The sequence below is a fragment of the Ciona robusta genome, chromosome 4 (genome assembly GCF_009617815.1).
Source record: "Ciona robusta chromosome 4, ASM961781v2".
Classification (NCBI taxonomy): domain Eukaryota; kingdom Metazoa; phylum Chordata; class Ascidiacea; order Phlebobranchia; family Cionidae; genus Ciona; species Ciona robusta.
In genome coordinates this window covers 4730127-4757300 of record NC_143238.1, presented here as the reverse complement: position 1 = coordinate 4757300, position 27174 = coordinate 4730127, and the positions used below count along the sequence as shown (strand labels likewise).

The following is a 27174-nucleotide window of genomic DNA, read 5'->3' as shown; positions in this document are numbered from 1 at the left end:
GGAACAGTTTTTGGCGACGTGCCTTGTATTTTGTGATTGTTTGTGTAGCCTACATTTCAATGCACCACGAAATAAAGTATTCTCTCGTAATTTTAAGTATATACAAAAAAAGCATCTTTTGGTTTGTGGTATAAAGAAAAAAAGAGCTCTCTCGTTTTCTTTGCATTTCTCTTCTGTATTGTCTGGCTAATGTACTTCGGAAATTCCCGTATATGTTACTGAAGTAATGTCCACCAAAGCAATTAAATCATCTTTAAAGGCTGCTAAATCAGCAATTCAACAAAAGGAATTCGATGAAGCTTTACTACATTGTAAGGTAAGTTCACAGACTGGTAACTTCTACGTTTATAGAAGACCAAAACCTTTAGTTTGATGTACATAACGTCCATACCGTTTAGACACTCGCTTTTGTAGATGGTCCTGTTACATGCCATACATTGCCCTTTATGTCTATTACAAAGTTGTAGGTTGTTATATTCACGTTTGCTGTCGGCAAAACTTAATTAGCACAACCCATTAGTTATGGGAATTCTGCTAATTGGACCCCGATCGGGTGTATATATCTTAACAAAAGATATTCACAGTAATGAACTAATAAGTGACAACCATTCAACAATACCTAACCATTTCAGGCTGTATTAAGAGAAGATTCGGGTAACTACAATGGTCTTGTTTTTGCTGGTTTGGTTTACGCTGAACTCGGGCAATTTGAAAATTCTTCAACTGCCTACCAAGATGCAGTTGGGTCATCACCAAACCAGCCGTTAGCATACCAAGGCCTTATAAACCTGTATACTAAGCATAAGAAAGTTAAACTATCTGCTGGGGAAAATGATCAACTGGTTTCTGCCTATGAGGGAATTATTAAGTTAACTGAATGGTACTGTATTTACTATTTTTTGCATATCTCTAATCTATGTGTATGTGCTCTTATCTATGTTATCATACCAAAACAGATTTTTGTCTTAGTGTACCAATTCTTTGATATTTTGCTACAAATATAAGATGTTTCTATGCTAAGTATACAGGGTGACATCCAACTGCAAAACAGGCAAGGGAGCATGGGATGTAAAGAACAGTACAGTTTTTCCTGTTGAAATGTCTACAGTTGACATTTTATTACCTGTACATCCTGTGTGGCGATTTTTGTTCTTATTAAGTTAAATGTTACAGTTCAGCAAATGAAGCCAAAACTTTGGAACTATATGTTGGATTGGCAAATACATTGTGTTCGCTGGGCCGTGCAGAAGACTCTTTCAAGACACTGCAAAAAGTTTGCAACAAACTAAATACTGACAAATTTGATGTCAAATTTGAGGCAGTTTATGGAGCAGTTGTATCAACTGTTAGTATTGCTCAAGATGTTAATATTGCTGGATTCGCTGAGCTGGTATGAAGCCTCTAATATTACTAATGTATTATTGACAATATTGTTAATTGTATACTTTATGTAACAATGATATTATTTTCTGTGTGTGTGTTACATCTGTTTAAATTATATTTATGTATGGGGCTTTTTGTTTCTGAAAATTAAATTAATTTTTTTGTCTGCTTATACATATTTATGGAATTTTGTAATGTTTTCATAGTTTTTTTAAAATTTATGAAATGGCACAACTTTTAAGTAAAATTAATATATTTTCTAATAGCAAGGGGGTAGACCATATTTCCACAACATTAATTTATTGTAAATCAATTGCTATGTTCCAGATTATCAACTGCACAATTTACTATTGCAAATTACCAGCAAAAACTGATAAAGAACTCGACTCTTCCCTCTTAGCTATGATGAAGTGTTGTCAGAAAGATTTAACAACTTATGATAAGTGTTTGAAGCTGCTGGCTCAGTGTTTATTATCTGGGGATATCACTCTGACAAGTTTTTTGAAAGATTTGCTAATTCAAATTAAACTACAAACAGGTTAGGACTTAGGAATCACCAATTAAATACTAAATTAATAAAATTAGATCTATGTTTACCTACAATGTTAAAAGAATTGTTCTTTAACTTTGGCCTGTATTCCATAGCTTTTTGTGTTGCACTATAGAACCTCACCTTTATAGAAAAGGTTGCTAAAGATTTAGTTTATCAGTAATTTAATTTTTCTCATATATTCTAAAACTGTCTTTAGCGAACCTTGACAAAGACTAACAGACCTCTTTTGGCTTTAAAATCCATTAAAAAAAAACTAAAACTTTATTTTACAGAATTAATTAACGCTGAAGATGACACTAAATCATATTCAAGCATTGTATCTGAACACCTAAGCCCATACAAAGAAGTGGCTGACGGCTATGACTTGTACAATGATATGAAATATGAGGAAAGCAAGGGTAAACTTGAATCAGCATTGCAGTCAGCAGATGATTTTATACCAGGATGGAAGTTGTTGTGTAGAGTTCACCTTGTAATGCACCAATACAATGCAGCTGAAAATATTGCTAAGTAAGTATCTTAAATTTACCATAAAAAAATTATATATATAGAAAAAAATTGTTTGACAAAATTAAGTCACTAGTATTGTATAAATTACTAGATGTAAATATTTTTAGCTTTTAATTTTTTTATTTAGAACATTTTTACAGTTTTTATTTATTTCTATCAGCACAAGGTGAGTCTATAAAACAGTCATTTTTATTGTAAGTTGAGTAGCTCACAATACCCATATCGCGAAGGTGGGTTTTTCCAATTTAAACATTTTGCTAAAATGATATCTCAACAACACATGTATTTATACAATTCTAACTTGTTTGCCTTTAGATCTGCCATACAAAAGGGTAAGCATGTACAAAGTAACCATGCTTCTACATGGGTTGTCCAAGTTCCTATGTTAAGTGAGATCAAACTAGAACTAACTCTTCTGCTTGCAACTGCCATGTCTTATTCTCGAGACCAAACAGTTGTAAAACAAGCTGTTGGAACATTTGAAAAGGTAAGGAACATTACTACCACTGTAAGATTAGAAAATGAAGTTAAAAATATGTTAAAAATCCTGTATGTTTCTGCTGTTTATGTATTTTTTATATGATTTTTTTGTTTTAGTTCTGTTATTATTATGTTATTACTTTTCATTATGTGGATAGGTACAGCGGTTTCATGGTGTTAAACTTGCCTTGCATTCGCATTAAAAAATTTTGCAGATTTTTACCCCACCAGTAACCCATATAACATCTAAAATGTGTTTGTTTTCATGTTAACCATTCGCTACATTGAAACTGCCAAACAGATTTTTAGCTTTAAGATTTTGGCTTTGATTTATACATTCAGTACTTCATTTACCTCAAAACTTAAAACTTTTCTTTAAAAACAGTTATTAAAAGTCCACCCCACATTAGAAGTTTACCACGGGCTGAACAGGGCAGCTATACAATGTAAGGATTGGAAACTTGCTAGATCAACCTTAAAAGAGTTGGAGAAAAAGTTTGGTGCAAGTGATGAAAGTAAAACATGGAATGCATATCTTACTTATCAGGTTTGTTTTATTTTATGCAAACCAATGAAACTGTTATGTAGAAAATCTGGTGGAAAACATGTTTTTTTTGTTGTCCTTCTTTGCCTGTAAAAAGAAACAGGTATTTGGAAAATATTTTTCCAATAGTTTTTTATAATAAAAGTTGAAACATATCTTATAGTCTGTTTTTTTTTGTTTTTTTACTTATTTTTTAACATTATTGTTAAAAAAGGATGGTGATTTGAAAACCTCCTTGTTGATGTTGAAGAAGATAACAGAAGATCATCCTTCATGCATCAGCGCACATCTTATATATGGAAAGTTGATGTGGGAGATTGAGGAATATAAAGTTGATAAAACTAAATGTTTTACAACTTTTCTGAAGGTAAAATACTATGTATTAAGTTATATGAAAATGATAGCCATTTTATGCACTAGTAGTCTTATGCCATGGCACAATTGATTGGCACCTGGCTCTAATAAAGACTGTTATTTTCTGACTATTCAAGAGTAAGAGGAAAAAGCTGCAATTGAATTGTTTATTTATTCATTAGAGATCTGATACCCAGCATTATTTTTTAGTTAAACTGTTGATATGTGATAATATTCCCCTTAAGTTTATGTACAAGGTATTACTTTTACCTAGTGTTAAAAAATGTAAGCCATAATATATGGCAAAGTACCAATGTATTATTATGTGCAAGACTGTAACTTTACCATTAGCTATTCATTAAATTCCAATGCATGTTGTCGTATAATATGCTTAAAGTCCAAATTAATTGTTATCAAATAGTCACACATATTATATTTCCAGGCAGCCAAGCTTGATCCATATGAAAGTGAAGCATTTTATTACATTGGACTCTTCTACCAAGATGTGATAAAAGATTCAACTCGTGCCATGAAATGCTTCAACAAATCTATAGCTCTGGATACATTTAATGAGAAGGCAGGTCTGGCACTTGCAGACCTTTATATCAAGGAAGGTAAGAAGAAATGAGAATTGGGGAAGTTTTAACCTTGGTAGCTCCAATGTCACAGTTGCGAGTGAGAAGTTTTAACTTTAATAGCTTTAATTTCATAGTTGCGAAAAGAGCCAACCCTTATAGCTAAAATGAATGGAATTTATTTTGTTCTCCTCTCGGTTACGATAATGAAAATTAGTTTTAAAAGCAAAGGACTTGTAGTAACAGTAATACAACAGTGGAAAAAAATGCTTATGGATAAAACAAAATATAGTTTTGAATAAAAGGCATTACCGTTACACTCTAATCATTTGCAAGATGCCACAGCTAAACTTAAGCATTAATATTATTGCACAGAGAACATGGCAGCTGCAGTTGAAGTTTACAATTCACTTACATCATCATCAACACCTGGTACTTGCAAGTTAACTTGGCTTAGATTGGGGTTGTGTAAACTTAAGTTGAAAGAAACAGAGTCTGCTATCAAAAGTTTTCAAGCTGCACTTAGAGCAGATGCAAATGACCAGTAAGTTTATCGGTTATTCTGTTTATAATTTTTTGTATATTTAGTGATATCTTTTAACATTGATAATATAATTTAAAACGTTTATTTAGTATGAAATCATAAGTCTAAAATAATACCATTTTTAAGATTATGTAATAATTATCACAGTTACATTAAATTATCTGTTAGTATTTGAGGTTACTTACCAACTGTTAAAACGATATATTTAATCTATATTAGTTTAAGGTATATTCACCAATGTCTAAATGTTTTGAAAATAAAGTCTATGTTTGTTGCATATTATTATTACATTTTCACTGTATCAATGTATTTTTTTAGTATTTGCTGGGAGTGCCTTGGTGAAGCATACATGCAGAGAGGCAGCCATGGTGCTGCGTTGAAATCTTTCCAAAAAGCTTCAGAACTTCAACCTGGATCAGTGTTCAGTGTACATCAGATGGCAGCTATTAAACAGGTAATAAATTACATGTAAGAATAACAAATAGATTTTCAGTGTAGAAATATACTTAAAAAGACAAAACTAAAACAAAACTTATAATAATATAGGACAGCCAGTAGAAAATATTAATAAAAGTTATCAGTTAAAACATGTGATCGTTTTATCCAAGTCTGTCGGGTTTTAGAAATTTGATTTTATCCAATTTCTTTAGTTGCTTGGTCAATTCACTGAAGCCATTGAAGTCTATTATCAAGTTTTGGAAATGAAACCTGAATATGTTCCAGCCCTGAAGGGTAAGAAACTATTTGTTTTAATTCGTTTTAAATATTTTTTAATATTGGTTACCGTAATCGAAATTAAATTACTTTGTGTTTTGTACTATAGGTTTGGGTGAGAGCCATCTATCCATTGCTCACTCCATGTTAAGTGAAGGACGTGATTTAACTTGCGTGGATCACGTTAATGAAGCTTTGAAGTTTTTTGCTAAAGCTTTATGCTTGAGGTGAGTGACAAGCAGAAGCAATAAATGTTTATAAAGGTAGTATGTCATCAATGGTAAATTGTAGTCGTAGATTTGTAAGATTGGATAAATAGTTAGTAGCCTAGCATCCTAAAGAAATGGTGTGAAAAATGCCAAATAAGAAGCATTTTGTCAACAGTTCTCACCACTCATAAAAAAGCTATTCCAGCCAGGTATTGTAGTGTAAATACCGTAAGTAGGGTCAGTAAAATTGATGTTGTATGTCCTAAAACTAAAATAAGATTTTAAAAAGAATTCTAGAATACTTCTGTAATGTGCTTTCCTATATACATTATAATAAAGCTACATATTATTGATATTAATATACCAACTTGTTTATGTTGTTTTAACAGACCTGACATAGCTTGCTTGTGGAGTTCAGTTGGTGATTGTTTGACTTGCATTCATCCATTACATAACAGTAGCTTTACTTTGTCCATTCCTACAACGTTGTTGGGTAAACAATTGAAAGATTGTGATGAAACAAAGATAATGGGAAAGTTGGAGGTAAGTGGTATGTTTAAATTTCTCGTTGCAGACACATTTGAATAAACAGTAGTTTATTTCTTTGTAAAAACAATCCTTTTAATAATACGAATACCTCAAACATATGAGAAAAACAAGCTTTTTATAGTAGTTTTTTCAAAAGCTTTTTAATTCTGAGAAGGATCTTTTGGCAATTTTTGTTTTATGATTTTATAGCACCAACATTTCCCCTGCCATGTTCAATATTTACCATCCTTTACAGGTGTTACAACTCGGTGAAAAGTTTTATCTTCATGGAATCCGCTTATCCAAGTCTACTGCTACCATGTTGTATAACTTGGGAATGAATTATTTCCACCAAGCTAAGAGTTGTGGAGATGACAATAAAGCCAAACTTCTTGCTTCCAAATCTGTTGAAGTAAGTTTCTATACCTGTAATCAGTGTCAGTGGCGCAGCCCCAAAATATATTATTAATAATAAAAAATAATATATTTTTTTAAAATTAATTTTGTTTCCTCTTTTACACCTTAATTGACAAACTTAAGTTAAATAAAACCACTTAAAACAAAAGACAAACCTCTTTGTTTTGTAATTATTAATGCTTTTAGTTTCTTGTTTTAAATTGTCACAAACCAAACTTTTATTCATTTATCAGGTTTTAAAAATCTCAATATCTCATGGATCTAAAAACCCCATCTCATGGAATGCATTGGGTGTGGTGTGTGCTTCTACCCATGTACAGGTAATATTAGATTTGGTTATCCTTTATCTAACAACTTGTACAATAATGTCTATCTTATATGTAAAAGAGTATTTTCTAAACTTTTTGAGAGAGAGTAAATAGGATTGAACAATGTAGTGTTTATGAGTATAAAGAAACATGTGCAGAAACGTTTGAATGATCTATATGGTATACTATTTAATTTATATGCTAGTAGTGGCTTGCTTTTGTTATAAAGACTAGTTTGGTATTTTAACCTTAAGTTCTTAATATATTCAATCGTAACTTTTTGCTTTTATTCTAACACTTTTTTATAGAACCTCCAACTTGCCCAGCATTGCTTCATTACTTCCATCAATCTTGAATCAAACAACTGCCGGGCTTGGAGTAACTTAGGTGTGTTGTACTTGCAACATAACCATGTGGAGATGGCACACAAAGCTTTCAAAGTTGCGCAAAGTTTGGATCCTTCATTTTGTAACTCATGGATAGGACAGGTTAGTAGTTGACCTGTTATTTGGCGGTGATATTGTTATCCATATAACTCCTATTTTATGTGGTGGAGATTCTACCCTTTTACAGCAAGGTGTGCCAAAAGGAACCCCTCATTTAGGCAGGAGTTTGCGCATTAACCCATTGTTTAAAGACCGCCACCTCCCTAAATACCATTAAAACAGTACAAAGTACTTTATTGTTTGAAATGTAAGCATATCACCCATTGCATAAATACAAGGCATGCTCAAACTAGACAGAACGATTTATTTTATACACACATTTTTGCATCTAGGCAGCAATAGCTGGTATGATTGGCAGCAATGAGGCAATGGACTTGTTCCGACATTGTACAGAGCTTGGTCTGCATATGCAGGCTGCATGTGGTATGTATGCATCTTATTTATTATTATTATTATGATATGCATGTATTGTACAGTACAGTACTGGTGTCTTTGGTTTTTTTATATATTTTTTTAAGTAGTGACCACTGGGTTGGACCAATATCTGTTAAGCGATCAGTTCGAGCATTAAACCCAGTATCCTTCGATTACAATAAGTTCCTAACCACTTAGCCACTTTAATTAAATTGATTAAAATTCCAGGTTACAGTTCAAGAGTTTGCAACCTTCTATATGAATGCAAAGACAGATCTGATAAAAATTATGTTGAAAACATTCATAAATTGAATGGGATATCTGCAGCTGTTGTTCAACTGTCAAAATATTGCCAAAGAAATCCAGCATGGTGGGTTGATGTAGTTTTAAAGTGTTTTGGTATTTGTAAATAAGTGCTTGTTTCATGAAAAACTGTGTGTATGTTATGAAAATATATATATATAAAAATATGCTCTACAAATCTATATATCTATGAATAAAGTTAGTAATTTGCTAAGATGATAAGGTTCATAAATGGAGCCCAGACCTCTTTTATATTGCCCCTGGCTATGTTAACATATTTTTCCATTCATTATTTTTATTCATCACAGCCCACACTCAATCACAATGTTGGCATACCTGCTTGAAGAGTCAGGGTTATTCCCCTTATCCGAGAAATATTACTACCAAGCGTTAACATTGTTGCAATCTGAGTTGACAGATGTTAAAACAGATGACAAGAAGGTGGATAAAGCGAAATCTAATTATGCGAGGATATTATAGTAAGTTTATATATTTATATATTAGTTTATATGTGTATTATAAGTCTTTTTTATTTATTTTTGTTACCTTTTTTATTTTACTTCAGAAACTAAGGGGTTTCTAAAACATTCATATCAGTATTTTTTTCTAAGCCTTCGTTTTAGTTCAACTGTTTTATTTTTTGTTCATAATTTGCTATGATAAAGATATTTTTTCCTTTAATTTATAGAATTACATGAATCTTATGCCAGTTTTACTTGCAATTCCATATTTTTTCAGTACGAATGGTAAATACAGTGAAGCAATATCAGCATACAAGAGTATTTCACAACCATTACATCATGATCTATGTATGCTAGCATTGTCTCTATATATGGCAGGAAAACTAAATGATTCTAACAATATATTGGACCAGGTAAGATATATCTTGTGTATTCAGCATATTATGTCTAAGTGGGATAATATTTAGTATGAAGAGTTAAACAAAACTATCTCCGATATAAATTCACCATAATTGCAATGCAAGTAAGAAAAAACTTTAAGTGACTTTATTCCTTGAAATCATTGCCCTAAAGTTGCCATTGTTTCTAATTTGTAAAAACGAGTTTTTTTTCCATATGGGTGAGGTGCTATGGCAATGAATGCCATAAGTACTGAAATTTATGTAGTTTTCCCATTACCCCGGTATTTCAAGTTTAGTAAAATGATAGTCAAATGGGCATCGCCATAGAACCTGAACCATATAGAAAAGAACTTGGTAAAAAAACTAATTTACAGCATTTAAACAACTACTCAAAGAATGTATTTCTACCAGGCCAACCAAATGGTAGAAGACACAAAACAGAAAGAGCTTATAAAGTTGGCTAAAGCGATTATTTTTAGCAAGTTGAAAAAAACTAAAGAATCAAAGAAAGTATTGAAAGAACTTGGAAATTGTCCAGAAGCATTAGAGGTTTTATGCTGTTTAGGTAACAAAATTATTATCGTATTTTTGCATATGCTGTAACTTTTTTTGTAGTTTATGGTGTATAAACAGTACTTTTTAATTTGTTTGTAAATATGTAGTAGTTTTTTACTTTTTTGTGTATATTCAGTATTTTGTTACACCTTTTGGTAAATACAAAATATAGGCATCGTTTTAACCAGCTCCTTATTTTTCTGCATTTAAAATATATTTTGTCATTTTTCTAGAAATCTCTGAGAAGAAACATGCAGATGCTACTTCTGTATTAAATGAACTTTATGCATTATTATCACACGATCCGGTTGCCATGGAAACTTACAAACACTTCCTGTTGTCAATCAGTGTGAATATAAAACCTAACCCAAAACATGCCGTAACTACTTTACAACGCTTTATACATAGGTTAGTATGATTCGTAATATCTTCTGTTAAAATCTTTTGTTGTTACTCTATGCTCGCTGTTGAGCTGAACCTATTGTAGTGAACCTATTGCAGTCATGACTTTTAGTTGGTTTGACCATATTTTCTTTTGGTTGCCACTTCTATGCTCACTGTCGAGTTGCTAAAGCTTCTGCAGTGCACGGAACAAATTAAAATAATACCTAACATTCTGTAAAAGCAATGTAACTTTGAACAACTTTGCTTAAAATAAAAATAATACCTAATTATTTACCCCAAAACTCATCTTAATCATATAAATGTATTTTTCCAATTTTTTTTTTGTACAGACCTTTAAATTGGTAGTTAGAAAAAGAGTGCAATATTTATATAACCTGTTTTATTTTTCAAGGTTTCCAAACCAGTGGCAACTATGGGAGCTTTTGTCTCGTTTAGTGCTTACTGAACCTACATACATGCATTCAAACATAGCTTATATAGCTGCAAACCGTGCATGTAATTTATATACAAGTGATGATGGAAGCCAAGCAAAGAATCACCATAGATATGATAAGAGTTTGAGACAATTGGTCGATGATGATTTTAAAGTTAAGAAATCATTGGCATATTCAGTGTTAGCATGTGGGAAGCATGACCCAAGTCAAGGGTAGGAAAAGTATTTTTTATATATTTGTGTTGTTTATTTTTTATTTCTGTTTTTCTAAAACACAAGAATTTCTATATTTCAAGCAAATTTTTTGCAAGTAATAATATTAACTGATTGTAGCACCCATTTACTATTGGGGTAATAGAATTAGGTGTACATCTAGAATTAAAGTTAACAAAAATTAAATAGCTGACTTTTTTCTAAAAATTAAAACACATTTATAATAATTTCAGATCTCATCTTACAGTAGATGCTCTCAAGGCCGCACAAAGACTTGTGCACAGTCATCCAAATACTGTTGAGTCATGGTCAATACTTGGTTCAGCGTGCCATGCCAGGACTATTTATTCAAAGTAACTATACGTTATATTCATTTCATATAAAATACATTTTTAAGTCTAAAAAGTTTGTTTTGTTACTGATTTTTTCCCTATTTTTGCAGATTACTTTTAAATAATACGTTAATGTTTTTGCGTATAGTGTTTGTTTATGTTTTAAAATATTTTCTTTTGTTTTATACTTGAAGGGTAAAATCTGGAGTGGGTTTGTTAAATGATGAATGCAAAAGAATTTCAAACTTTGTGTCCAATCAGAGTTCAAATAAGCTTCATGAATGGGCGATCAAGCAGAACATGTTGTCAAGTATCATTGACCATGATCATGATGCTGTGACCGACCTTGCTTCAAAGGTTATATGGAGTGAATTGGCTATTTCTTCAAAATAGTCCATAGTTTCAAAAACTTTTACTCGAGAGCGATATTTGAACAACATTTTTTACCTTCTTAGATTACTTTAAACTTCGAAGAGTCTGATGTGTTTGTTACGCTTAGCGAGTGCGATGTCGCGCATCACCGCTTACAAGCCATCCAAGGTCATGTGATTGATGAACTGGATAATGTTGCTGTGTCACAATCATCGTCATTAGTCAGCAAAAAGGTGGGTGTTTTTGTTGTGTAAATAGTTAAACATTTTGTAATTTTTTAACTAAATCTCGGTAACAGCAGAGCAGGATATAAAAAAAATTTTTTATTAAAACCCCTATACATTTTTTTATTATTTTAAGTGCATGGATTTTCTGGTTTATGTTTTGGTTGGATATCAAACTGGTACATTTTACTATCCTATTCATATATTCATACTTTTAATCCTAATTAATAGTTATATTTGACTTTCTTAATGAATAATTTTAATCCAGTTAATCGCCGGCGCTTATCAAAAGTTGAGAATGTATGAGAAAGCATACAATGTGTTTTGCAACATGTTGAAGTTAAAATTGAACAAACTTGAACGTTTCAACTTGTTGATACGTGTTGCTCACCTTGGGTTGGTTGCCGCAGCAAATGATAGTGATGTCACAAAGTGGGTAAACATCGCGAGTGATGCAGTGAATAAAGCTGTTGGGTTGAATCGGGATTCCCCTGTTGCGCAACTGTTGGAGGGCCTGTGCCATAGAATGAGTAAAAATAAAAAGTGGGTTCTTTTTGTGTTATTGTGAAATTTTACTGTTTATGATGAGTTAGTCAGTTAGTGTTTTTACAGTTATATTTGTTTTTCTTAATACATGATAAATATGAAATCCCCCACTTTAAATTTGTTTAATCTTTTCCAGGAAAATGAAGTCTGCATTTGATCGATTGATTTCTAATGAATCTTGTCACCCAATGTGTGAATCGCAAGTCATAGCTGAATCATGTCTTGCTTTGAATTGATGGTGAGTTTTGGGCAGTTGACTTCAATACAGTTGCTATGTATTGTTTTTCTTGAATTTACACAAAAAAATATTAGGTAATTTGTTATTGCATGTAAATGTGTTAAAATTACTGTTGCAATTATTATTCAAGGAAAAATGTTTACTAAGACATAATATTTCATATTGCATAGGTGATTTAGAAAAACAGATACAGAAAGTTCCTCATTTGTTTTAATGATTCCGCCTAAATTCAAAATGGAAACGCCAAAAGAATTGTCTGGACAACCAAACATTGGCATAAACTGTGTATTTATTTTCTTTCATTTAAATTGGGTAAGACTTGATTTTGTATTTGCGCAAATTAGTTCTGTTGTTATTTAATAGATAATCAAATTAGATAAATATCTTGTTAATTTCTTCTTTTAAAGTTGAAAGCAACAGTCAGTGATAGTTAAAATTGGATGTTTGTTTCATTATTGTTAAACATGTATGATATATAGTGTAAGTAGAATCTTGAACGTTTGGTATATTCTCTTCAAAGGTAGCATGCAGAGACTTTTTACATGTAATCTGTTGTTGCTATTGCGGTAAGTTATAGTACTGCGGGGGAAGATGGGACACTTTTAGCACATAATATTTAAACATCCTGATCGTGTTTTAAACAATTAACAACAGTTTATGGGAGTCGTAAGGATAAGGTTTATTGTTTACTACCAAATAAGATGAGAAAATAGAATGAAAAGGTGTCCCATCTTTCCCCACTCTACTATATAGGTACAGACAGAAACGTTGGTATAGTTTAAACCTCTGTATTAATGTTTAGACTTAGATTAAGTTATAACAGAAATTTAAGAACTAAAATGCAGTTGTTTTGGTTTAGCCTTTCAGTTGGTTCTGTTCGACCAAGTTACAACAGAAAGTTTAGAAAATAAGATTCAATTTTATTTAAAGTTTCAGAAAAAGCAACACAAGCTACTAGCTTCACAGTGATGAGCCTTTTGATGGAATCACCCATGAAGGATTGACCCAGAGATTTGAACGTGCAGCAAATATTTACAAAGTTAAAAAAGCACAGCATAAAAAAATATAAACGCAGGCAATGAACAGTATGTGAACAATTGCCTAAAATGTTAAAATTAACAGCAAACAAAAAGTTTTTTCGTTAAAGTTCACATACTGAACAGAGCTGAATAAAATAAGCTACAGCTATACAGAAAAGCGGCAATTGGTCTACTAAGCGTGGAACACGTCAGGTAAAGTCTTGGCTTGGATTTCAGGCATCTAAAAAAACCTACGCAAACAAGTAAATAGTTGAACGTTAGGGAAGTCGGCTTATTTCGCTGTGTGCTGTGTTTTAGGTTAGTTTTTCAAATATAAAACTGCAGTACAACAACGTCCCGATCTAAAGCTACTATATATACAAACCTATGCATGCCTATGTACAGTTAAGCTATCGGCTAAGTATTCTTGGGCTTAAAGGATTAACCACTACAGTGTAACGTGCGTCTGTGCAAACAGCAATCATGCCAAATTGAAAGGAATTATATACAGTATACTACCTCGCAAATTAATACTGGGTTCGGTAAAGGAACGAAAGCCTACGTAGTAAAAAATAAAGAAATAATATTTATAACAGTACCTAAAAAATATTTATTTACAATATTTGTTAATCTCATATATATAATCTCAATGTTGGTTCTATGTACACGAGTTGTTCAGTTTATTTTGGAATAAGGTGTTGGATGCTTTGTCTTTTCTCCAATTTCTTTTCCATATCAATCATAAGGCTTACTCCATCAACCACTTCTTGCACCAGTTGCACCTGAGTTATATAACATGAGTTACTAGGGATGGATTCGAACCTTGACTGTTTGGACTGATTAATGTGTCAGCAAGTTGTAGCCTATACTTTCTGCTGGAAGCATTATTCTTGTAGAACTGCAATTCTGCAGCATTTATTTGTGGTTTCTACTCTTTTAACTGCAGTCATTAATACGTGTTGGTCATTTATTTTTGGTTTCCATGTTTTTATATCTGTCAAGTAGGTCTGCAGAATCTTTTTTAAAGTTTGTTTCCCGACTACATCTAATCCTTTTCTAAAGTCTATGAGTTCTCGTGTTACATGCCCACCCAGGGCCATTTCTTTAGGGGTTGCCTGTTTTGTGGGCCAAAATTCAACCGCCACACTCCTAATGATTTGCTTACCTCGGATTTCCCAAGTCGATCAAGGTTGGAGATGTCGAAAGTTCCACCTACGGCAGCTGTGTCCACACCACCGGTTCCACGCTTCTGGAGACGAAGCTTCTCCAGGATCTCATTGAATTTTGGTTCCTGTATACGAAGTCGGTAATTTACTAGATGTTACGTAACTGCTGTGAAGGTCAAAATGCCCCAACCATATATTGCATTTTACGCGGGTTATTACGAATTTGACATGTTGTAGCGGTGGTATAAAGCTCCGACCCGAATCGTTAACTTAAAGAGCGGAAAAACATACTTTTTTATTTATATTTTCAAATATAATAACAAAGAATAAATGTAATTAAAAACACGCCACGAATAAAGCCAAAAAGGCAGTAATCATTTATCTAAATTTCACTCCAATACAAAACTTACCTGTGAGAGCTTTGGCAGTTTAACGTGGACTCCGCATCTAAGACCGTTTCCAATATTGGACGGGCAAGTCAGGATGTAGCCAAGGTTCTCTGACTTCTGGAACTCCCAACCTTTTTCTTGGATGAGTTTCTCGACCTCGTTGATGCCGCGGCAGAAGCGCTCGAACACGGACTAATAGAACAACATTTTAAAAGGTATCTGTATTTATGTGCGGTCGTGTTGCAACGCCTTTTGTTCACACTCTAGATTACGTAAATGCATTTACCAGGAAAGCAGACGTTTCTTAATGTAGACAGTTATTTGTGTGGTATTATTAAAGGTGTTTATTACGTCGTGTTCTGACGCCTTTATGAAACATTCAACACCATTATGGCTTTACCGCGCATTTGCGGTGTAATATACAGTTCAAGGTCATCCTACTGTAGTCAGTCATCGATCTGTGGCATCTCTAACGCATTCATTTCACGCCCGTAATTCCATTAGAAGAAAATGTGCCGCATTCGGTGATTTTAACAACGATTCCCAGCGGAAACAGACATTACGATCAACGTTCGCCGTTAAAAAAAAAGAAAAATAACATATGAATACCGTATATAGGCTATGCATGTCGCAGCTCTCGAAAAGTACCGAATTGGATTCAAGCCTTTGTAAAGTATATTACGCGATGCTGTCACTATACTTGTATTATGAAAGTCGCAGAAATATAATTAGAGTATTCAGGTTAAAGGAGAAATTGGATTTGATTCAATACGTCACTCATAAATATAAATATCAACTTCAGGCAAATCTCGAATAAGCACCTTTTACATATCCATTTTGAAAAAACTATGAACGTGGCGACTCTTTTAACTTTTCGGTGCGGGGCAACTTCAGTCGTTTATATGCATACACCTCGTGCTAAACGTCAACCTGTTTTACACACCTCGTGACCGCTTACTAGTTATCACGAATGTAACTTTGGGGCCATTGTGGATAATTATATTTTGATTTTGTTTATTTATTAAATTATAGCTGACAGTTAAACGACCAATAAGCGAGTTGTTTAAAGTTTAAACCACAGGGTTGTGGCAACCCTTGTAAAGTGCCTTGCACTGACAAGCATACACTCCGATAATTGCAAAATAACTTTTGATCTTTACCTTCATGTTTCCTCCCTTCTCCATTGAAATGATCCTGGAGTGATCCTCTTCATTGATCCATACGAGGAAGTTCTTCTTATCGTTGTGGAAGATTCCTCGACCGTCGGGCCAGTCACGTGCCATGCCAGCTGACGTCAGCAAAGGCGACACCGGTTTGTCGAACAGGAAGTGGTCCTGTGTTACGTCATAATCATTGTTATGTTAACTCGAGGCAATAAGACACGAACTTCTACATGCACGACGCGCAATTGGTTTGGTAATGTTTTAACAAGAAAAATAGGAGGCTGAACCAAATAGTGTATTGCCGATTAATTATATATGATCCTCATGTGTTTTTTAGCGTTGAAAGGTCGAAATTTTATGTTTGTTTTGCTACGGGTTACTATTGTACAAAAATCTCACGATCCCTATGCTGCACCAGGATCAACAACTTATCTTAGATCTTCCACTCACGTCAATAAGTTGATCTTGTTCCTTATCAGTCATTGTCTTCAACGAATAATACTTCCCTTCAAGGTCCTTTGGCAATCCTTGCAGAGCATCCGTCACGACACGTTCCACTTCACGTCGTTCCGCTCTGCTGCACATAGGTGGGTGGGGGATTCCACGAATTGCACGTCCAGTTCTTACACGGGATGAGAGGACGTATCTGGGATTGTGTGTTATTATTATTTTGCCATAAACCTTACATGGGCTTAACCGTACTGATCGCATAGGCGTCCTCGGATGGAGTAGCGAAGATTGTGTTAATTAACACAAAACATATTGTGTTTTGGTACACCAGTTTTACACCTTAGTATAGCTTTTGCCCCGCAGTCAAGAGCCCAAACGAGCAGAGCCAAGTCCGAATGTAACTTTGACAACAAATATTAGCGTCATCTTACTTTTCGTCCAACTTTCCCCCTGCGAGTTTAGACGGATCTAAATCAATGGGGTGAACCATGGTTTCGGGGTCGTAACCGTTGTGCCTCTCCTTAATGACGGGATAGAAAAGCTCTTTGAAGGTCTGCGTGTAAAAAAGACAAGATCGATTTGATTCAACACAACACTTATTTGCCAATTTTCTCCCGGTCTTCGGCTCGTAAATCATAAAAATCGATCGACCTGATATGTGTATGGTTCATAACAGCAGAACGACTCATATTTATCATGCCAATATAAATAGGTGTCTACAATTATAATGTACATAGTTGGCTTTATAAACCAGTAATGTGGAAAGCGTGACTCATGTAGGACAATATACTGAAACCTACGGTTTGAAAAGGAACAAATATGTAATCACCGCAATTATAAATAATTACAAAGCGCTGAGTAATTTGTTAAACTATACGTGTTGTTTTTCTCGCCTAAACAAAATGGAATGAAATGTGTCCCATCTTCTCCACCCTATACTATACGTCTTTTGTATTTACCGCTTAAACTAAATTTTGTAAGTGAGAGTGACTTATAATTGCCACTCCAATACACGCAGTCGATTTGCCATACCGCTATTGCAGTGTGTAGGTATATAACGAGTTACATGTGTATTTTCCAATATTCTCCCGTTAAACCAAACACTTGTGACTACACACACTGCGTTGGCATTTGTTTATTTGTTTAATTTACCTCGTATGATTCCTCGTCTCCTGCCACGAGTCCCACGATCTTAATGAACGGGTGGCCAGGGTTGTCTACACCAGTCTGAATACACTGGTCTAGGGTGATACCGTTCGGCGTGACTCTGTCTCTCAGTTGCGCATACACACCAGGGGTAAGATGATTCTTCATAATATTGTGGTGCTTTGACAAGTCAGGAAAATCAGCGCTGTTATAAAGGAAGTGCGTAATGATTAAATGAGAGGACGTACGATGTGGAATAGAAGTATTTTGTATATATAATTTCTTCGAAATATGTTGGAAAAATGTCCATGTATTAGTGTGTGACTGTATTTATATAGCTGGATATATCATTAGTGCAAAAGTTTGCAGGCGGTGTTAATTCAAAATACTAAGAATGTTTAAACTAGTCGGAGAAAATTCCTCTACGAAATAGGCTTTTAATATACAGTACATATAGCTCAGTTTACATAAGTATTAAACTGATGGCAATATTTCAATATAAAGATATATATTGCTGTATGGATACATCAATTCAAAAGAATACGGGCGCATTTAAATCGTCAAACAATCCCCACAAAACCAAGTCCTGCCATCGATAGACGTTTATTTGACTGATAAGATATTGTTTCCCACGTCGTGACAGGATACGCAGGCGTTCCTATGAAGGCAGTATAGAAAATTACTGTGTGTCAGCCCCTATTTCTTAGCAGTGTGTTGGAACTAACTCATGTTTATACTGTACTGCGGGTCAGAGTAGGGATTGAACTATGTGGCTTAAAATAAATACAATTAAATTACCCGTTCACTTATTATTTCAAGTCATACTGAAAGGTGTTTTACGCGTTTCGAGGCGAATTTTTGGTTGTTTTATTTGGAACTGAATTCTATGTATTAAAGATTGTCGGGTGTTCTTTTCGTTCGTGTAGCGTAAGTGGAGCTGGCTTGGTAAGCACGGTGCTTTATGGAAAGTACTTCCGTTCCTCGTTGGTAAAGGATGATGGATCGTTATAGTGTACATAGGGACGCGTTAGTTAGATTGCTCTATGCATGTTGCTGTAATGCGTGTGTTGCGAGCCTAAGTGAATAAACGTCAACAAGTATTAAGTCATCTTCTAAATTAAGCAAATAAAGGATATCCACCTGGATTTTTATTTATACTGGCAAGTTGTGGGCAAGGACAGTAGCGGTGGTCTGATTTTGCCCACACGAGTTTCTTTATGTTGTAATGGGAAATCTCGCCATTAAGAAAAATACAGGAGTCGTGACTGACGAGGTGCGTCGGGTATATATAGTGTACTTTGTGGGTTAGGGGCGGATATGAACGTGATTGTTTGTTATATCTGTAAATACGTAACCATATGATGCATCATACAGGAAATTAAACGACAGTGAGGCATTCAGAACAAAGCTTCGCGTCACTATTCATAGCCAGCTGGTCACAGGTGCTAAATCATTCCTGTTACTATGTTCTCTTAAATGGAAGCTTGCGTATGATTTACATGAGTGTATTTTCCATATATGGTTATAGAGGGCGGTCGTATTCATTTGACCAGTCGCGTTGGTTTGGATACAGTTGTTGTGGCGATTTAAAGAGTTTGCTTCGGCCCTAGCAATTGTATACGTAGATAATAATAGGCCTGTGGTTTAAACGAACACACAAAGACCAGGCTGCGAGTAAATGCTACAGTTATCAAGAGTAATTATAAGTTCACGGCGTTCTTTTGGCTGCAAGCGATGGACGTATGAATGAGATTGCCTTATTAAAAGCATGTGTGTGCGACCGTTGGCGGCGCTAACCCAAGAAGAAGGAAATGCAAAAATCTGTCGGGAGGAATTCAATAAACGTTCTTTGCGCTTTTGCTGCTGCGAGCAAACAGCGCTTGTTATCGTGAGAGGTCCCAGACAGAGTTGTAACATGTGTCATAGAACCGCGCAGTTAATTTTAAGTCAAGAGTTGAGAGAGAGTCCCACATAGTATTAAAACAACGTTGAGTCACATGCTCATTTTATAACGTCAATTATAGCTTATTTTTGTGGCGTAAAAACTCTTAATGCTGTAGTAAAAAGCCCGTTTGGGATTCCTATATTTATTGTTTCTTAGGCTTGTTTGTATTTCTACTACTTGAGCAAATAGACTGCTGGAAGCAAACAACGTAAGTTTTCTTTGTGACCTATCGCTGAACGACTTTTCTGGTTTCCTTACAGCAGTACAGTAGATTAGTCTTAGGTCGCAACAGTTGATTAAAAACTTTGGAATTACTTTCTTCGTTGTGTAAGATGAAATAATGTAAAGGTAAGGTGCTATAGATTTAATTTCATCCCGTATTTTTTTTGTCTTTTTCTTTAAACGAACTTGACAAAGCTTATGGTCAAACATTGTTGAAACTTGTTAAACAAATATTGTTTGGTCCTGTTAACAGCAGCGTAAACGTAGCTCCTGCTGTTTGGTTCGGGTGCTTTAAGCGGCGCATTTCCAGTCCTATTCTTCGCCGCTGGCTTTCTTTATTGTGATGGACGTCCCATCACCAATATGCGGCTTCCTGGTTTATCTATTACAGTGTAGGTAGCTGGGTGGATACAGTACCTTAAGAGTTAGGTACATGCTGCTGGAACTGCTGAACCAAACGCACAGCCTAATGCGCATAAGATAAATTCAGAAAAAAAAGATCGCGTTTTATTATATAATTAACTTGTATTGTGTAATTAGTTTGTGTAGTTGTATAGCAGCAACAGCAGGTTAGTAAGATATAACAAATTATTATGGTGAGTCGTTATAACTACAGTAAACTAAATGGCATGGCAGTAATTCTGAGCGAATGTTTTAGGCGAACCCTTTTGAGCAAGAAGAAAAAAATCCATTCGAAGAAGAATCGCCGAGTTTGAACCCGTTTATAGAAAATTACGACAAAAGTAAAAATCCATTCGAAAAAGATTTGCCGAGTTTAAACCCGTTTGAAGACGAAAACATGCAGTCGATAAGCCAGCACATGTTTCAGCTGCATAATTATAAACGACCCACATTATGCGCGCACTGTGGTGGTCTGCTGGTTGGCCTCAGAAAACAAGGACTTCGTTGTAAAAGTGAGTGCTCTGGTGTGCTTAACGTTTCAAAAACGTTTATAGTCTCTTAATTATTAGCTTGATACACAGTCAACTTCTTTTTTGATTAGCGTACATGGGTGTTTTTCATTGTGCATTTAATAGCTGTTTTACAGAGCAAGTCGAATATGCCTAGTAGCAACTGAAACATAAAATATGTGCCTCATGTGTTGAATAAGACATTCTTGTGTAAAACGTAGTATTACTTGCGCTAATTAATACCGCGAGCTATTATACGTTGTTATGGCTTGGTTCGAACGATGTTTTGTAATTAACGTTTACAATATGAACAGGATGCGAAGTGGATGTACATGAGAAATGCCAGGAAGATTTATCAAAGGCGTGTATTGAAGTGGTAAGTTGATGCATGGATTATTGTTGAATCTACTATCTATAGCAGGATGGGAGAAGGTGGGCACCTTTTTATTAATTTGTCGTTTCATTTGGTTGTAAACAAAGAATATTTAAAGAATTATAAAACCTTATATCCCCACGACTCCCATAGACCGTTGTTAGTTGTTTAAAACACGATCAGGATATACGGATATTGCGTGCTAAAGGTGTCCTGTCTCCCCTTATAGACTACAATGTTTGAATGCGGACTCTCGAGGGCTGAATATTTTAAGGCTCTGGATCTTGGATTATAAATTGTTAGTTTTTTTTAGCGTCGAGTGTCAGTTATTTTGTAAAGGCTAATGCATATGAAGCGTGTTTGTGTTCAAACCAATAAATTTCAGATTGGTCTTTTTTTTGTAGATCGTTGGGCAGCATAACTTTCGTGAGAAAACATATAAACAACCAACATTCTGTGACTTTTGCGGAAAGTTGTTGGTTGGTGTTGTGAATCAAGGAATCAAATGCTCAGGTTTAGGTTTTGTAAAAATAACTATTTCTTCTTTTTTTAATGTATATACATTAATACTCTTTGATTTATATCACACGAAGACCTAATTGTTATTTAGCAGTGTTTTCAATAAGGCAACGTCATATGATCATTTATATTGTATTGCTGTACAGAATGCGGAACCAACGTTCACGAAAAATGTCAAGACAAGATTGAAGTTCATTGTTCAGAAACGAAATCCAGGAAAAACAAAGAAGCGATTCATTCCACTGGGTTAGTTGGATTTAAATTAAACGATAATTTTGTTTTAAATCCCAAAATGTTTTTATTAACGCTTTTTTAGAGTCATAAGGATGCGGTTATGAAATTGTCTAATGCTCTTAGTTTACTTCCAAATGGGACGATAATGCTCAATGTGCGTTTTAGCACTAAATGCAAATGATTGCGGTCAGTGTGTGAATGCTGGCACCACAATTTCTTGCTTTATGTTTGTTTACGACGTGCTAGTTCAAACGCATTGGAATATTGGTGTAGTGTGAATGAGAATCAATTAAAAAGTCCGTAGACTTTATATACTTTCCAATTACATTAGACAATCATTTTAGGTTATACACGTTTGAACAGTTTTATCTATTTCTTATGCTTCATCCAGTTTATGATCTATGTTTGTTACAAAACGCAGACCAACAAAACTGACATTTACTTGCATTTGATTCAATGCACGATATAATGTTTATTTATATTGTTCAATACGTAAGCGGCTATACAGTATCTTTTATTTATAGAAGAAACAAACTTTTAGTGGTTGCTGACCAAGTAGAAGTTTCAGAAAATATCTTAAATCTTTTTTAAGTTGCTTTCTGTGTTGTCTAGGTCACGTTTATCTGCCTTCTTTCTTTTGACTGCAGATGTAATTTAAACGATTTATTTTTGTGTAGGGTAACAACGATATAGTCCTTATAACACGGTCTTGGCAAGGGCAAATATAATTTTATGCTGAATTTATATCGTCGAGCATGATCCCAAACAAATAAGTTCGTATGATTTTATTACAGAATTAGCCGAGGTAAAGGATCTCGAAGGACCGTGAGACCAAGAGGAAAGAAAGCAAATGAAAAAACTCCTCTTCAGTCCATGGATCAACTGGCGGAGGAAGCTGACGAGGAAGGAGGTACAAAACTCAGAAGGGATAATTTATTTGTATCCATAAATACTAAAGTTGTAATTGAGATTCGGAACGTTTCGATATTGCCAGGTGTGACGAGCTAAAAGACTGTGCTGTTTTTGTGGCGTAACTTCTGGTGCCGTGCTGATTCGGTGGTTAGACAAACCGAAGGTCATTGGGTTCGATGCTCGATTTGGCACAGTAGTTTCGTTTTTGCTTTTTTCAAAAAAAAAAACGAAGTAATTATCTATTTAATATGTATTCTTATTCGCACTTTTAACATTTTTTAAACTTAAGATTTGTTTTTTTTCACAGAAGCAGACATGAGTTCTATGTTTAAGACTATGCCAGCCAAGTCTCCCCGCCACAGTTTAACCCCAACACCAGTTCATTCAAAACCGGCAAGTCCAGCCGGCTCACCCAAAATGCCGAGGTCCCCTGCTAAAGGCGCAAGTACCAGTGGTGGGGAAAAGATAGGAGAAATGAATAAGATGGTAAGCTTGTAACAGGCGAATACTGGCTGTTACTTTTACTATTTTCATTTTAGCACAAGATGTTTTTAAAATACCTTGACCTTGAGTTATAGGCTCTGTAAAAATCTTTAAATACCACGTATAAGTATTCGTAAAGCTGGCGTTTACGGGCTAGTGGTTGCATTCAAAGTATACGCCGTGTTTCATTACGGTTATGACCAAATAATGCTTCTATACGCACGAAGTGCTTGTGTATGGTTATTTTTCATGCTAATTTTTGCTCGCAGCATTGCGCAACTATAATAAGCGTTCCAAAATCACAGGTTGGCGACGTGGTAGAACGTATGAAAGAAAATGCAGATAGGCTAGCAGAACGAGAAGAAAAACTGGATACGCTGAAGGTTAGCAATAAGATTAGCTATCCCTAATTAGTGAACTACTTAATGAATAAATCTACCTATTTTTTCTCGTACTCGTTACGGGTGTTTTGTTTTATACATTCCGTGCCCACTTATATTTATCGACCACATGTGTTAGTTTTTAGTCACAGTCAGACATTTAAAGTTTTATCTTGCATTATTCTACATAGAACAACGCAGAAGAACTGGAAGAAAAGGCCAAAATTTTTGACAAAAAAGCAAACGACCTTAAAAGGAAATTCTGGTACCAAAACTATAAGCTTTGGATCATACTCGGTGTCGCTGTTACCATACTCATTCTAGTCATTGTAATTGCCGTTGTGTTTGCGGGAAAGAAAAAGACAGTTTAAGGTCTTTCTCTACAGAGTTATATTAATATTGCTTTAACGTAATACAAATAACGATACGTAAATTTTGCATCGACTTAAATTAGTCGCTGCTCAAGAATACGTCGTATGTTTATTGTCGCAACGCGAGTTTAGTTTTTCAGTTTCAAAGTGAACTGGCGTTGCCAATTTAAGCGAAATAAGGTTTTGTGTTGAATTTAAACCTGTTAAAAAAAACACATGTCCCATCATGCATGCTCTTATGTGGCTTGAACTATACTTTGTCATATATGGCAGACCACCATTTTTTGGAGCAAAGTAAAACCAAAGTGAAAAACAGCCAACCTAACTGTAAAGCCTTTTTTTATTTTCTTGTTTATTTTACGTCACAGTGCAATATATTCGAGAATATTCGCCCACCGTTTCTATGTTGTAAATGTAAAATTTAATGTTGCTGAATAAATACAAACATAAGTTTCATTACTATTTTGATTCTCGCATCCAATACCGTGATACCAGAAAGTTTTTTTTTTCGCCGAGTGGGAAGCTGAATTACCGATTTTTGCAATAATATAATAAAGTCTATTTTGTACACTACGGCAATATTGATTAAAACAAACTGTTTTTTTTTATTATTAAACTTCCAAAATATTTTAACGAAAAGAACAAAAAGTTGGACCGTCGGAATTTTTTTTTCAAACACACAAATAAGCCAAATGTTACCTTGGAGGGAACGGCAACTTGCGAGTGGGTGGGAGCCTGGCTTCAGCATTTGATCCTAGTTTATAGTAAGCTGCTGTACCACCGGCCGCCACAGCCGCGATTGGCAAAAGCTTCGTCAAGGAAAAGTTGAAAGCCATTGTCTGAAAGAAGATAACAATTTTAGTGTCTTAATTGCGCCAGCTCTGGGGTATATTTCGGATAGGTAAATTAAACGATTTATCAACTGCACTTTACTAAAACATATTTTGGTAATATTTACTACGCGAAAAATTTTCTAGAAAAGGTTTTAATAAATTCGGTTTTTAATCGTAAAAAAACTAAAACTGTAAATACGAAAGACGAGGCATTACGTATACTCTTCAGACTAAATATACCTAAATTTAATACGTACTTTTTAAATTCTAGTGAAAATTAATCAACATATATCAACAAACACTTAGCAGACCTTACTGACTACTGGACAAAATTTAAATAAGTTTTAATTCCGTAAGTCCATTACGTAACTATGGTAACAACATTACGAGTTATGACGTCATATTCATGAGAATACAACTTTGTTTTTTTCTTAAAGTGTGTCTAAAAAATATATTTGTCTAAAAAATAAGGGCGAGTCCAAACTCATATAGATATTAAAACAGTGACATGTCATTTTAAGTTAAATTTTGTTTCGTAGGCTATTTTGAGACCCTTTCTTAATTTATGACGTCGTTCCAGACGCGCATTTTTAACGAAAACTATAGTTTGTTGTAAAATTGGCTATTATATTAGTTTATTTAACTAAAGTGTTTGTTTTCTTGGGATATATAGTACCTTAACACATTAGGAATTAAACGAGTTTTAAAATCCACCTATTCATAGCATTGTGTGGTTATTATTGCCCGTTAGACCGCATATCCTGCCTTTCAAATACAGATTTTAAATAAAGGGTGTTCAATAAATAAGCAATGAAAAAATCAGGGAAATATATGATTATTACTAGGAAACAAATTTAACTGCGTACAAAGCTATATTATATATAAGTTTAAATTATTACGGCGCTTACTATATATAATATGGTATAAAACACATATATGCTGCTTTATAAAAACTCACCTTGCAGAGTTGACCTAACTAGTAGAAGCACCGACGCAAAATGAGCAAAGATTCATTTGATATCAAGACACCTTTTGTCTTATTTATAGAATGTATAACGGTAGCTTGTTCTCAAATCCCGGGGTTGGGTTACGCTTGTAACCCAGACCAAGCCGGGATTTGTCCTTGCCCAAGGTTTTTAAGCGTTCTTATAACTCTGTAATGTAGTGAGGCAAAACATTGGTTTACCTTTCAGTTCTAAAGTACTTTCTAAACTTATTACTAGTATACGCGATTTTATTTCGTCAAATATTGTAACATTTGCCTTTATAGACAATGGCTAACATTCTATGGTATATTAAAATACAACCAGGTATAACACGTGGTTCTTCATACACTGTCTAAATCTGGGGTGAAATGGTAGCACAGTAGAGATGCAATTTATTCCTATATAGTATACCCTGGACACAGTGCAAGACCTTACAATTTTTTAATATGTAGCGTAACTAATTCAATCATCTACCTTTGGCAATAGGAAATTCAAACTGAATCGGTTCATTTTAATCTGTAACGTTTTTAAATAGGTTCGTTTGTTGACTGTGACTATATTCATAACAGAAAGCAGTTTCTTGAGTGTGTGGGTTATTCATTGAGCGCACACAGTGGCTCTATTGGCGTGTGGGCATACGCCGGTCAGGTCGGGACTTGATATAAGTCGCCCTTATAGAATCCTGTGTATTCCAATACCAGTCTGTAGACAGCGTTATTGTGGCACGGCACCTGTATCGAATAGCCGTCCCTGGAATATAATACTCTGAAATGCCTCCATCCGATTTCTTCCGGTGGGCATTGTTTAATACCTTGTTGGGCGTTTGTAGTTCCACGGTTTTGTGTGAGTTCACACCAGTATTACCGTTATAGCACTTCCAAGGCACCAATATAAGTGAAGAGGTAACTTATACCATCACCACCCGTGTGACTATATAGGTAGAAACCATATTAAATCGTAATATGTGTAAATTTTGTTTTCGAAACAAATCAAAACACATAAAAACCGTTATTATGCTGTGTCATTGTTGTAAATAAGCGAAGCGATTTCAATCACAGAAAATAGCAAGCAAAACCATAAACCGGTTACGGTCCTTTACAAATTGGTATGAATATAGTCTGTATACGCTGGTTTTATAGTGACTTGAAAATCCCATTAGCCATGTGGTATTTGCGGTTTATTCCTTGTTTACGGATGGGATCGTTATATT

At 34.5% G+C, this 27174-nt stretch overlaps 2 protein-coding genes across 9 annotated transcripts; one reads left to right on the top strand and one right to left on the bottom strand.

The window, feature by feature from the left end:
* The first annotated feature begins 107 nt into the window (after positions 1-107).
* On the top strand, positions 108-24601 carry LOC149736907 (tetratricopeptide repeat protein 37-like). 7 transcript variants are annotated; one of them, XM_089876217.1, is made up of 30 exons: positions 108-316; positions 633-880; positions 1174-1390; positions 1711-1921; positions 2209-2446; positions 2762-2933; positions 3312-3473; positions 3685-3837; positions 4267-4438; positions 4775-4943; positions 5262-5397; positions 5594-5675; positions 5767-5884; positions 6256-6409; positions 6651-6806; positions 7045-7131; positions 7428-7607; positions 7898-7988; positions 8208-8349; positions 8591-8761; positions 9021-9156; positions 9556-9709; positions 9933-10107; positions 10496-10750; positions 10984-11103; positions 11277-11439; positions 11538-11687; positions 11947-12221; positions 12361-12462; positions 20621-20753. In XM_089876217.1, exons 1-29 carry the CDS (start codon positions 227-229, stop codon positions 12458-12460), a joined length of 4677 nt encoding a protein of 1558 aa, XP_089732343.1. In that variant the 5' UTR covers positions 108-226; the 3' UTR covers positions 12461-12462; positions 20621-20753. The 7 variants fall into 7 exon arrangements, with proteins under 7 accessions (XP_089732343.1, XP_089732342.1, XP_089732341.1 ...); XM_089876216.1 differs by lacking the exon at positions 20621-20753 and adding an exon at positions 13393-13545; XM_089876215.1 differs by lacking the exon at positions 20621-20753 and adding an exon at positions 12633-12843.
* On the bottom strand, positions 13362-26111 carry LOC149736906 (creatine kinase U-type, mitochondrial-like). 2 transcript variants are annotated; one of them, XM_089876240.1, is made up of 9 exons: positions 25937-26111; positions 24845-24984; positions 17802-18000; positions 17081-17202; positions 16650-16845; positions 16197-16370; positions 15058-15228; positions 14647-14772; positions 13362-14263 (listed from the first exon to the last, which is right to left on the bottom strand). In XM_089876240.1, exons 2-9 carry the CDS (start codon positions 24979-24981, stop codon positions 14162-14164), a joined length of 1227 nt encoding a protein of 408 aa, XP_089732366.1. In that variant the 5' UTR covers positions 24982-24984; positions 25937-26111; the 3' UTR covers positions 13362-14161. The 2 variants fall into 2 exon arrangements, with proteins under 2 accessions (XP_089732366.1, XP_089732367.1); XM_089876241.1 differs by lacking the exon at positions 25937-26111 and adding an exon at positions 25236-25331.
* Between the last annotated feature and the right edge of the window lie 1063 nt (positions 26112-27174).